This window comes from Anabrus simplex, chromosome 1 (genome assembly GCF_040414725.1).
Source record: "Anabrus simplex isolate iqAnaSimp1 chromosome 1, ASM4041472v1, whole genome shotgun sequence".
NCBI classification, from domain to species: Eukaryota; Metazoa; Arthropoda; class Insecta; order Orthoptera; family Tettigoniidae; genus Anabrus; species Anabrus simplex.
The window spans coordinates 358,598,600-358,612,523 of NC_090265.1; the positions used below are offsets into that span (position 1 = coordinate 358,598,600).

Here is a 13,924-nt window from a genome sequence, read left to right on the forward strand (position 1 = left end):
GTCTCACACTGTAGAATTTTTTATTCTCTACTATTAATTCTCTTGTACTCCATTATGATATTTGTATTTTCTGTGCACGTGAAAGTTGTCCAACAAGTAACTGGGAATGTCCTATTAAAACTCGGCACCAACTGTTCAAAATTGCCATGAACTGAGTATATTAGTGATAAAAGTAACATTTATTTTTGCAGTAGCTATGTGACTGAAAAGTTAATTTATTATGTTACAAAGTAACTGCAACCCACCAACCCTCTTAAAGTAGCTCTTCCATCACTAACACATTTCAGTCATATACACCATTATCCCCCCAACTTGTCATGAACAGGATGCTGATGAACCAAATAACGTCCATCCAAATGAGACCAATGGAAAGTTGTCATGTTCCAGACCGTTAGACCATGGTCACATTGTGATGAGAGTTGACATTTCACCTATTCTATGGAAGGCCTTGTCAAGAAAATCTGACTGTCTGATGGAATTGTTCTCTCCTTCCAAGACAACAAATCTAAATTAGATGCAAGTCATGAAAGTCTACATCGATACAAAATGGGACTCCTGATCCTCATGTCCCAAGCCTCTTATGAACAACAACAGCAACAACTTCAACATCATTTACGGGAGATGAAAAACATTTTAAACCACAACCACGAACACCACCAAAATACAGTATCTTTGTGTAGTCTACTTCTGACATGAGATGACTGAAAACAACAGAGACCAACTATGTTCATGGAACAACATCAGTTTTATAAACAAAGAAACTATGCAACAGGAAAGTTTGTACTTAATACCATATCAGCATTCTGTTATTGTTTGAAAAGTAATATAATATGGTGTTCAACAATATTTTTCTCAAAAGGAGTTCTTTTATACAGTAAAAATAGGTCCTACTTTTGCACAACAAGCAGTCCACATTGTCCATGAGGGACAAGGTGATAAAGGTCATGGTCATAGCAAATCAAACACTGATCTCTGAAATAGAAAGGAAAGTTTTTTCTCTTGAGCTTGACATGCTGGATTATAAATATCTACACTATTTTTTAAAATACAGTTTTGTGACTCAGAGTAGAGATACAATCAATAGTCATACAAACAAGTTTGTATTGGTTATGCAGACAACAGGGATATATGGAAAAAGTGAAGTTTTATACAGAAATTAATTTGCCAAATTAATTTTTTTTTGTAGATGTCCTAACCAGATTCAAAAAGGAAATAAATGTTATAAGAATAGTCTGAATTTCATCCATATAGTGGAATGAAGTAGTGTACAGTAACCAAGTTAAATCATGTACCCCTCAAGTTAAGAGCAATACCATTTGCCTCAAGGAAATAACTACACAGTATTGCTTCACACAATAGTGTTAATATTTTACCAGTGACTCATCTTTTGCCATAACTATTAATATTATGTTAACCCACTACTTTACATATATTTCCCTTCAAAGTGTTAACCAACCTCAGAAAGGAGAAAACAATGAAGTAGTTTAGGAAAAATTTGAGGAGAAAAAGAACAAATGAAGCCCACAGTTCATAACAAAACAGACATAATGTAGAATTAAAGAAGATCCTAACAGATCTTTCCATCATGAATTAATTTACAGTTTATATGTCAATTTCACATTATACAGTCTAAGATATATAATGAACTTTTCACTGTAATGAACCAATATGTAACACCATGCAGATGTATTACAAATACCAGATACAATAGTCATTTAGGTTTGTGCTATATGAAATAAACATAGTATAAACCTAAATACTATTAACACTATCATTCTGGCTGAGAAAACATGAATTGAAATAAATGGACACTAATAGAGTGCAGAGAAAGATTTCATCATTTCCCTAATTTGGTACATCCAGAAGACATCATCTTATTGATAAACACAGTATAAGCTTCACGAATCTACCAGTGTGTTAACATCTGATTAACTGCTATCATATCCCCAAGCTTGACTCTAGAACATAAACGTATGAATAGCATTTCTTGTGACGAAGCTCCCCTTCCTCTCCCCCAACAACAACAAAAACACTGTTTGCATGAACACCAGAATATTTTTTACCACCATTAAAAAAATAAGTTATTCTTATTTTTAAAAATAATACCGGTAAATGGAATGAACGACTATGTAGTCCTGCAATTCGATTAAGGCAATTGTAGAAAGATTAAAATTATGAGCAAGCTAAAGAGTATTACAGTTTTCTGCGAATGAAGTGTGCTCTCCTCTCCCTCCCACACAATATTACTTACAGATTCCTTAAAATACCATTTATTTGTTTGATAAAAGCTGAAGAGACAGAGTTAACAAGCCAATAAGGCTAACAAGTCAAATCAAGTAACAATGAGTCATTTCTTAAGGAGTAACTTAATTTCTTCTTTATCTGCAGCATCTATATAACTTGTGCCATCTGGAGCACTACCTTCTCTAGATGCTCCCTGCAAGCAAACAAACAGGAATATATAGTTCTTTATATGATGAATAAAAAAACTGAGACCACTCAAACTCAGAGGATTATCCAATCAAAAGGGCAAAGTGGGCTACATATGTGCATTTTTAATACATATTTTATATAAGTAATGAACACAGAACAAACAAGTATATGAATAAAAGCCATTCAAGATAGAAAACTAGAAAAGAGGATAGGAAAACCCCAAGATAAACACAATGACAGGTTTATGCAGGCAGAGGAAAGACATGGAAAACTAGAACATAAAGGACATAAACTCATCTTTACATGCAGCCATCTTTAAAGTTCTTCCAGCTCTTTCTTCACAGCCCCTGGCACACTTGTTTCTGCTTCCCAATTAAATTAAATTAAACTAATTAAAACTCCTTGGGAGCAGCCTGCAGGTTTTCATTCACCTCAACGACAGTGGTGTGTACTGAATAGGATAAGGACTGGCCAGGGAAGATGTGGAGCAATACTGAACAAGTGGGGGAAGGAAGTCCTCTCCTAATTGCGACTGCGGTGAAGAACAGCAAACCATGGATCATTTAGTGCTCGAATGTCCCCTCAAAGCATTTAGAGGCTCAATGAATGATCTCCACAACCTAACACAAGAAGCCGTTGAATGGATTAACCATCTGGACATAGTATTGTGAATATTTTTATGAACTTGAGAGTGTGTATATATGTGTGTGTATTTTTGTACATATTTTGTAAATAGCTGATTTCTCCTTTCATCATATGATAAATAAAATCAGGAAGGTGAGCATCCAAATCTATTGAGCAGGTTATTCTTGAAAATTATTTTCATGATATGGAAAGTGTAGAATAATGAACTCAGGATCAGCTGTAAGAAGACAGAATACTTGTGCTGCAACTTCACACATCCAGCGTTGTTTGGCCTGCACAATACTCTCCTCCTAGCTGGTGAACCACTGATGATGATGATGAACAGGTTGAATTATCTTAGCTGTCATAACCACCGATGCCACGATTGACGACGATGTCAAGTGTTGCATCAATGTTGGCTGGACGATATGGTGATCGCTGACAGATGGATGCCGCATAAAGTTTTGAGTGGAAAGTTTAAAAGATAGCTGTCAGAAATGCTGTCATGCATGGCTCTGAATCCCAGGCAAGACAGAAGCATACGGCAGAGATGAGAATACTACAGGGGTCTGTGGATGTTACCCGAATCGACCGAGTGCATAATGAGCACATGCAAGGATCCTTTGGAATCACTGCTATTGGTGATAAACTGGAGGAGAGACAACTCTGTTGGTATGGGTACATCCAGCGATGTGATCATCCTGTACAGCAAGCTCTTGCTATAGCATATGCAAGGAGAGGCCAAGGATGCTCAAGAGCAGCAAGACAGTGAACAGCTGAAACCAGAGGATACAGATAAAGAAAGAATACTCTCTAAGGATCAGGTTCAGACAGGATTATTCAAAATAGATGGTGCAAAAGTAAAGCTATTATATTCTTTATTGAACTATCATACATGATCCACAATCGTATGCACTGACAGACAACCTTCATAAGTTTGTTGTTTGTAAGTTTCACATCTGCCTGTGTACTTTATGTATTCACCACCAGGGGCACACTAATTACGATTTGGTACAACATGGCGACTTCGCAGCAAGAGAAAGCATTTTGTGTGAGGGAATTTGCAAGAACAGGGCTGTTGTAACAGTGTAGACACACTTTCAAACACAATTTAACAAGCATCAACTGCATAGGAATTCTGTACATGCTGGGTGCAACAGTTTCAATCCACTGGCTGTTTGTGTCTCAGTAATGCCATCCTACCAGAAGCTGGATCAGCGATGCCGGGAATTATGATTCACCAACGCTGCTCTAGCCTCTGTGATCACATGACTTAACAGCTAGCGATTAATTTTTGTGGGGATACACCAAGGATGTTGCGTATGATCCCTCGTTAAAATTATAAAATCCTTTTATTAACAATTAATTACATGATCCCTCATTACTATAAAAACCAGATGATTCGAAGAACTGCATCTCTGGAGCAGTGTAGCAGATAACCGAGGATATGTTGGGACATGTCTGGGAAGAAACTGACTGCCGTCTAGACATCAGCCATTTGCAACGTCCATATGAACCGTATGAAGAACAGTGCATGTGGTAGCAAGTGTGTAAACTACACAGATAGACATGAAACTTATGAACAACAAACTTGTGCAGAAGACCTATCATTGCATATATTTGTGGATCATGAATGCGAGTTTAATAAATAAAAAACTTCACCATTCTTTTTGAATAACCCTGTACATGGCCAGGGAAAAGAAAACTGAGGAAATAATGACCCACGAGCTTTCTTCTTCTTCTTCTTGTGCTGTACCTGTCATCGGATACTGGCGATCATTTTAGCTATATTATTTTTGTTTATACGGAATAGCAAATAGTTGATTGTCCAAACCACTGCTGCAGGTTCTCCAGCCAAGACGTGCGGGGTCTCCCAGGATCTCTCTTCCCCTCGATCTTCCCTTGTACAATTATTTGCCAATGATGTAAGTCCCCGGGTGCCTCATGATATGACCAAAGTACGAGAAGTTCTTGATCTTAACAGCCCTACACTGTTCTTTATCTATCCTGTCAATACCTCCTCACTGCATAGTCTGTTTACCCAGCTGATACGAAACGTGCGATGGTATACCCAAATTTCAAACGCTTCTCATGGTGACTTTTGTCATAGTCTAGGACTCTACTCCGAACATCATGATGGAGAACACATAGCACCATACTATCCTAATCCGAAGCTGTAATGGTACAGAGCACTTGACGGAGGCTTGTAAATGCCGCCCTGGCCTTCTCAATGCGACTCTTTATTCCTTGTGAACGGTCCTAGTGCTTGTCGAATTGATATAATTTTCTCAGAACTCCGTTGGTCCACAGACCAGGATATTGCTTACAATAATGTAATTTGGTCTTCTTTAAGTTCAAGTTTAGACCAAAGTTTTTACACGGCTCCACCACTTTTAACAAAATCTGCTGCAGGTTTTCCGCGCTGTTGACCATAAGGACAGTGTCGTCAGCATATCTACTGTTGTTAATCGTCACTTCATTCAATTCGACGCCACTATCTATATCATGCAGAGCTTTCTTGAACCAGGTCTTTGAGTACAGGTAGAACACAAGCCTCACACCTTGTTTGATTGTGACTTCATAGCATGTAATTTAAAAGCTTTTCAGTCTGTCAAATACACAAATTCAATATCTGCACTATAACATACATTAACTAATTGGCATACTTTGCCACCTGCCAGGCGGCTGCTCGTGCAGTGACCATTCATACACAGACGCCTGACAGGCGGTCTACTGAGAGGTAAGCTTTTTGCAGCTAGCTCAAGCCTTCTGTCCACAGTTGGCACGACATGCAGTATACAATCTGAAAGCTGAGAATCTACTCTCTCTCTCTTGAAGTTGGAACGAACATCATAGAATACATCGCACAGCAGGCAATCGTTCTCCAAGTAGGGTGATTACCTGCTTGATAATCAGCAGAAATAGCAGACCCTAGTAAACATTGTATTACAAGGAATAAAATCAAATGTATATTATGGGATAGTCACAGTGAATTGGGCAGTGATGTAGTTTCAGAAAATGAAACAATTTTATTTACAAGCAGTGAAAATTATAGCAGCATAACAAAACATTTCACATGAGAGTGATGACGCGTTTGAAAGTGACGATGATAATGAAGTCCATCCTGCCTACAAAAAGACAAAGGAAGATGGCTGGGAATGGATTAAAACATGTGATAAACCATCCAAATATGATTTCATATGAAATTCTGGAATAAAACCCATTATAAACAGGACCCTTCCTCCAGATCCTTCCCTTCTACACATTTCTCAACATGTGATTCACAACTCTTTATGGGATGAGATAGCTACTGAAAGAAACAGTTTTGCCGATCAGTTATTCACAGAAAAAAAAAAATCCCAACTCACCCTATATGAGTTTACTGGGAACATTTCACAAGGCTTATAACCCTAAACCATGCTGTGACTGTGTTAAAAGCAAGAAAAGTGTAATGAGATAAGACAAAGTCCCCAGGTGTTTTAGGGTGTTTCACACTATGAAAACTTACAAAATTGATCTTCTGGGTGCTGCACTTCATCACATCAAACACGGGTATGATTAAAATTTAGTATGTTGTGGATTACATGTATAAATCGTAGTAGCGCAAAACTGTATCTTGTACATGAAAAAATGGTATATATGAGCATACTCAGTACATTAAAATTAGTATGTCAGTGGGTTAAACAAGTGTGTATTTTTATTCCTTGTTTATTAGTGTGCTTTTTTTACAGGCATGTTATAGTGTAATATTTATAATGAACTTGTGTGTTCGACAGACTTCAAAAGCTTTTAAGTTATACCATAGCGTATCGAAGAGGAAGTGCGAAATCATCTCCGTTCGCCCGTAAGAGAGCTCAACAGGTTGGTGGGACACCCGCTTGGTGGCAGCACAGGCGACTGCGATGTCAACAGAGACCCTTGGCCATTAGCCCGCGTTATATTTGCCTTCAGAGGTAGTAATTTTTATTGCTCATTATTGTCGCTGTCACAGAGATGTTTCAACAGTTTGCATTATTAGTGTATTCACGATTGAGTTGTGTGAGAAGTGTTATGTTTTAAATACCTCGGTCTTTGTTGCTATTGTGCTATAAGGCAACGTATATCAGTGCGGGAGGAAACTCACATCATGCCCTCGTGTTTTGTACCCGGCTGCAGATCTGGATATGACCGATCGTCTTCAGGTAGGCATTTCTTTAGGCCTCCTAAAGAGAGTGGTGTTTTACTGAAATGGGAGAAGGCTATCCATAGAAAAGACCGAAAATTAACTCATAACTGTTTCGTTTGTGACATTCATTTTTGCGATGACTTTCTAGTGAAAGTAGACGCGTTTACAGTGAATGGTGAAAGAGTAGAGATACCAAGATATCGCTGGAAATTAAAACCAGAAGCATTTCCTCACATATTTCCTAATCTACCCAAGTATATTTCTAAAGCAGTTAAGAAACGCAACTTCTCCACGAATAGGCAATCCACACGAAGAGATTTCTCTAATAAAAGCCCTGAACAGATCGTAAATATCAGTGATAGTGATCAACCTGTATGTTCAGTAGTTGAAGATAGCTCTAATGTCACAGATGCTACCAAAACAATTGCGCTATTATAGAGGAGATTGAAGAATCAGAAACGTAATTTCATTAGAACGCAAAATCAACTCAGTGTCGCTAAAGCTAAGATACATTTGCTTGAAAAAGACATTTCTGATATAAAATCAAACAGAAATTTCACTGAGTAAAAACAATTAGGTTCTCTCAGCAAAAAACAGAAAATTATAGTCGATACAATGTTAAAGAAATGTCAAGCGAAAAGTAAAAAAGGAATGAGATATAGTGATGAATTTCTTGATGCACTTCTTTTAAAAATAAAGTCTCCCAAGGGATATCGGCACTGTTTAAATCATGACTTGCTGCCTTTGCCTTCTGAATCCCACTTGAGAAATTTGGTGAAGGGCCTAAAATGTTCGTACGGCATAAATGAGCATGCTACCGCTGCCATAGCAGATATTTTAATGGAAAGGAGGAACATGAACGTTTACGGATGTTGATATTTGACGAGGTGAAGTTACGAGAAGAAATTCGCTTTAACTCAGAATCGTTGCAAGTGAATGGTTTTGTTGATTTGGGGAAATTTACTGAAGATAAAAGCAAGGGTCAGTTGGCAAATTATGCTCTAGTTTTCATGTTTGTTCCTTTTCTATATAACTGGATACAACCCATAGCGATATATGCTAGCCGGAACGCCACCCCTGGTGATATAATTGCAAACATTCTCATTCACGTCATCATAAAATTAGAGCAAGTAGGTGTCCGAATCATTGGTTTCCCATCGGATGGTAGCCAGTCGAATAAAAAGTTGTGGAAATGCTTAGGAATATCTGGTAACAAAGAATCTGAAGTGTTATATTTCCAATCCAGCTGACTCCAACAGAAAATTATGGGCATTTTCAGACGCGCCACATATATTTAAATGTGTAAGAAATCATTTTCATGACAAAGGACAGGTTAATTATAATGGCAATATTGTTGATTATTCATGCTACAGAAAAGTTTACGAATGTGACTCGTCTCCTGAATTTTCCGGGTTGAAAGTTTGCTACAAACTGACCTCTGCCCACTTGGATCCTAATTCGTTTCAGCGAATGAATGTAAGATTGGCATTTCAACTATTCAGTAGATCAGTCGCTAATGGTATAGCATTCTATCGGGGTATTAAAACACAGGGTTTAGAAGACAGTAAACAAACGGAAATTTTCACAAGCGATTAAAACTGTCTGATTGACACATTAAATTCGTCTAATCCCACTCAAGCACTGTATAAAGGATGACAGGGACATGAAACATTAATTAAATGGCAGAATGTTCTCAGATATACTCAAAATTCATTCGCTTCACAAAGGACACTGGAGTCCTGAAGAGTTACCGTGAAAAGTACCTTAGAAATGTCTGAATATTTGTGGGAACACAATTATAGCCATGTTTTGACAGGAAAATTTAATCAAGATCCCCTAGAACGTCATTTCGGTATCCTGCGATCACTAAGTTGTGATGATCATCCGTCCACTATTGACTTTCTACATTTACACACGTTGCAGTCTATTTACGTACCGTCTAAACTTGCCTCATCGTCTGGCGGAAACTGTGAGTACAGAGCTGAATCCCCATTGACGTCTCTTGTTAATCAAATGCGTATTATTGCAAGAGAAATTGAAAGTAAAAATCATGCAGTGAAGACACAAGCTTTAGATGAAATCAAGGAAAAAATTGTGAACATCGAAAATGACATTCAAATACCAGATTGGGAAAACAGTTTATCTGAGTTAAGTGGGTGGAATTGTAACAAAGAGTACTTAGTGTATCATTTACCCGGATACATGGTGCGGAATATTTCAAAAGTAATTCAGTGTGATTTATGTCGTCCTTTCCTTTTCGGCAAACCGACTGATAGTGTGCCTGCTTCCCTAACACTAATTAAAGATTACGGCTCAATGCAAAGCGCCACATATCTCACGTATGCGTCGGAAAGTCTTTATAATGTGTTGTTGCGAGTGGAAAATGTTGTTGCGGAAAAGCTATCGTGTATGGATAGTTTATGGGGTGATACTTTCTATGAGTGCTTGGATAAATTAGATGTTATTAAAGTGAAGTCATCGCAGTTGGGGTGCTGTGAAGATCATATGCTGTGTTTGCTACCAAAACTCGTATTTCACTACTTGAAATGTCGATTCTTCTTCCGCACAAAGGAGATAAGAAGGGAGCTGGTTACTTCGAAGGCAGCAAAATCATCCAGGAAATATTCCAAAGTGTCCAGCAGATGAAATCATTTTCAAACGTAAGTTGCATGCTTGAGTTTCTTAGTAGATTTTGAAGTAGTAGTCCCGATAATGCCTCTGTTATCCTCTCGCTCAGACATCACTGTGGATGGCAGTGCCATCTGTGCGGTGGTCCACGGTAACTCGTGAAGACGTCGCACTTCCTCTTCGATAAGCTATGGTTATACATTTAACTGAGCCGACACTGGAAAATATGGCTTCCTTCCTTTTTTAAAAAAACTCTTTCAGTATGGTCATCATTTTCTTATGCCAAACTCTGTCAAATGCATTCTAGAAGCACATGAATACCAGGCTGACTTCTCTGCATTTCTGAACAAGAACCTGAATGCCAAACACGGCTTCTTGAGTTCCAAGGCCTTTACGGAATCCAAACTGCATATCACCAATGTGTTCTTCAATTTTCCTATAGATACATCGGTGAATTATCCGTAGGGATTTTCAGTGCAGTGCTCATCAGGCTGATAATACGGTGATCTTTGTATTTTCTTGAGTTAGGTCTCTTTGGCAAGCACACAAATGTTGACTGCAACCAGTCATCAGGAAGTTCTCCAGCCTCGTAAACCTAACTGAACAGTGTCAGAAATTTACTGCTTATTATTATTTTCTGGACATATCTGAACCTTTCAATAATAATAATAATAATAATAATAATAATAATAATAATAATAAATTATAATTATTTGCGTATGGACCCTGTTGGATCACGCATTACATTTATGATTCGCCTTTCTAACAGACCATATTGCTTTCATTCTTTCGCTGTGTGCCTGTTTTCTTTCTTCTGACCACTTAGTCCCCGATCTTTTAGGGACTTCATTCTCTGGCTTTACTACCCATCTATGTATCTTGTGACGGTAAATGTTTCTGTCCACTATTTCTGATGGTTCTATCTGGGCCTTTTCCAGATCATTTTTGACATCTTGTATCCATGGTACGTTCTTCAGTTTTTCAGTGTATGTCAAAATCTTGTGGGTTAGCCTTGAAGAAGATAGTCTGTGAACGTGTCCAAAGAATTACAGTCTTCGTTTCCTGACGTCTGCGGCAAGGTTAGACAGTCTTTCCGTAGCTTTGCGTGATTTGAGCCTATACCCTTCTTCCTTTTTATCTGGGCCCAGAATTTTCCTCAAGATCTTCCTTTCCTCCTTCAAGATGTTTTCCAGATTCCCTTTATTATTAAGAACCAAGATTTCACTTGCATACAGCACTTCAGGTTTAATCACCGTATTATAATGTTTGATTTTTGTATGTATGGACATGCACTTCTTGTTGTAGATGTCACGGGTTCTCCAATATGCTCTTTTGAGTTTTTGTAATCGATCTTTCTGTGCTTCCTTTTCCAACCCTGTTGGTTCTAGGATCTCACCGAGATATTTAAAGTACGGAACTCGTTTGATGTGTCCATATTTTGTTTGTAATTCCTGAATGTCGAATTTAGTGCAAATAAACTTGGTCTTCTCGAATGAGATTTTAAGTCCAGTTTTCTCAGCGCATTCCTTGAGGATTTCAATCTGTTTGATCGCTGAAATATCACTGTCTGTTAGTATCGCTAGGTCGTCTGCGAAAGCTAAACAACTGACCGTAATGTCATCGTTCTTTCGGCCAAGTTGAATGGGTTTCCAGTGCTTCTGAACTTTTAATTCCTTCTCCCATTCCCGAATGACATTGTCTAGAACAAGATTGAAAAGCAGTGGTGACAGTCCGTAACCCTGTCGCACGCCGGTCTTAATGGCAAAGGGCTCCGATACTTCACCCATGAATTTAACTTTGACTTTGTGTCCGTGAGTGTTTTCCTTGATGAGTCTTAATGTCTTTGGGTCAAGCCCTTGTTCTTCTAAGATGTTAAAGAGAGACTGTCGATCGACCGAATCGTACGCTTTCTCGAAATCGACGAAACTACAAATAATCGGGGAGTTTCGGGTTGCTCTATATTTCAATATCGTCTTCAAGTTAAAAATTTGTTCAACACAGGACCGCCCAGGTTGGAAACCGGCTTGATATTCTCCAATTTTGTGTTCAAGCTGTTCTTGTACTCTTTGAAAAAGACACGCGGAGAGAATCTTGTAGGTGACTTGAACGAGAGAAATCCCTCTGTAGTTATTTACATCGGTTTTGTCACCTTTCTTGTGTACCGGATGGATAAGTGCACATTTCCATTCTTCAGGTAGCTTTTCTTTTTTCCAGATGTCCACGATTATTAGTGTGAGCTCCTCAAGTGTATTTGGGCCTATGTTCTTTAATAGTTCTGCAACTATGCCATCTTCTCCAGGCGCCCTGTTATTTTTGAGTCTGAAGATGTGTCTCTGGATTTCTTCTTTGGCAGGCGGTGGAGATTCGGGGTTTACGTGTACATAATAATAATAATAATAATAATAATAATAATAATAATAATAATAATAATAATAATAATAATAATAATCCTGGTCTAGAAAGCCAAGAATGACGACCAAGAGGATTCATTGTGCTGACCACACGACACCTCGCAATCTGAAGGCCTTCGGGCTGAGCAGTGGTTGCTTGGTGGACCATGTTCCTTCAGGGCTGTTGGGTCACGGGGTTTGGTTTGATTTAATAATAATGGTAACACTGTAATAGTTTTACGTCCAACTAACTATTTTTACGGTTTTCAGGGACAATGAAGTGTCAATATTTTGTCCTGCAGGAATTCTTTAACCTGCCAGTAAATCTACTGGTGTGAGGCTGATGTATTTGAACAAATTCAAATACTGCCGGACTGAGCCAGGATCGAACCTGTCAGCTTAAGCTCAGAAGGCGAGCACTCTAACGTCTGAACTATTCAGCCCAGCTTTCCAATTAGGCATTCCCAAATTTACTTCGGGTCAGCACATCTAGTCCCGAGACTGTATAATTTTCTTTCTACAACCATACCTTTTGGTTCCCCTTCTTTCTGTAAGGCAGATTTGATAAAACTTCTCCCAATTGCCTTTGGCCTTGTGCTCTCCTCAGTTCCTTCATGTCCATGGAACGGTATAGGAGGTGGATTAATCTTGTCTCATTACATAACCATACAAGCAAAATTCCTAATCTTGATAGGGGCAACCTTAGCAGAGGTGCCAACCTTAGAATTGGATTATCAGTAATCGCCTCTCGCCCCCGAGAAAAATTTCTAGTCAAGTCCAAAGCATGCTCCTCCCTTATCAATAATGACACCCCTTTCGCCCTTCCCTGTAGCAACCTATTTGAAATTGTATCATATTACACAAAATTTGCACACAACCTGTAAGTTCTGTAATAAAACAGGTAGAACTTCATAGCTACACCGCTATGCTGCTCATTCCTTGTAGCTTGTTTCTCACGCAGCAGCTGGTTTTCAGTGTAGTTTTTTGAAGCATCCTTCCCACTGTGATAACATAAGCGATTCCAGTGCAGATATGCTTAATGTAGGCCCCACTTCATTCTCAATCTTTCTGTCAACTGTCAGGTACACTTAATGCAGCAAATACAAGATTACCGAGGGATTTATAGTGGAGAAGAGCAGCGCCTGAGTTCCTTCATTCACAATGAATTTTACAACGCTTATAGGTAGCAAAAGGAAGTCACGATCGAATAAGTATCCTTGCCAACTCACAAGCATTGAAACGAGGAGGATTTAGGAGAAAGGTTCGAAAGGACTGATTATTTTTCCTTCTTTTCTCTTTCCCGTAGAAAAATTTTTCGTGATAATGCCAGCTTTTCTGTAATAATTTCCCTTTAACCATAATCGTGAGGTGAAATCTGTAATAATTACGGACAATCCGTAATAGTTGGCACCTCTGCCTTAAACGTACCTCGCAGATGTTCATTTCAGAGTTGACCCTTCAAAGTGATGCCAGTAGACTACCAGACCATCACAGCATTTGCATCTCTGTCAAGTGCAGATGTTGATCATTCTTCCTCTTTCCTGTTCTACAGGACTCTGCTTAGTGCATGCCATTTCATTCATCCAATGTTAATGCATTGTTTCACATCAGCAACTGATCCTAGGTACTTGAATTTCTATGTCATCATTTGTGGTTTGCCAACCAATAAAACAGTATACTATGG

The 13,924-nt window shown here is 38.5% G+C and overlaps 1 protein-coding gene across 1 annotated transcript in view; it reads right to left on the bottom strand.

Moving 5' to 3' along the window:
* Nucleotides 1–2,254: 2,254 nt before the first annotated feature.
* LOC136856793 (myotrophin) overlaps nucleotides 2,255–13,924 on the bottom strand; it is a 52,446-nt gene continuing 40,776 nt past the window's right edge. The window contains exon 4 of the mRNA XM_067134903.1: nucleotides 2,255–2,437. Coding sequence (XP_066991004.1) covers nucleotides 2,348–2,437 — 90 coding nt within the window. The 3' untranslated portion in view covers nucleotides 2,255–2,347. The remainder of the gene's footprint in view (nucleotides 2,438–13,924) is intronic.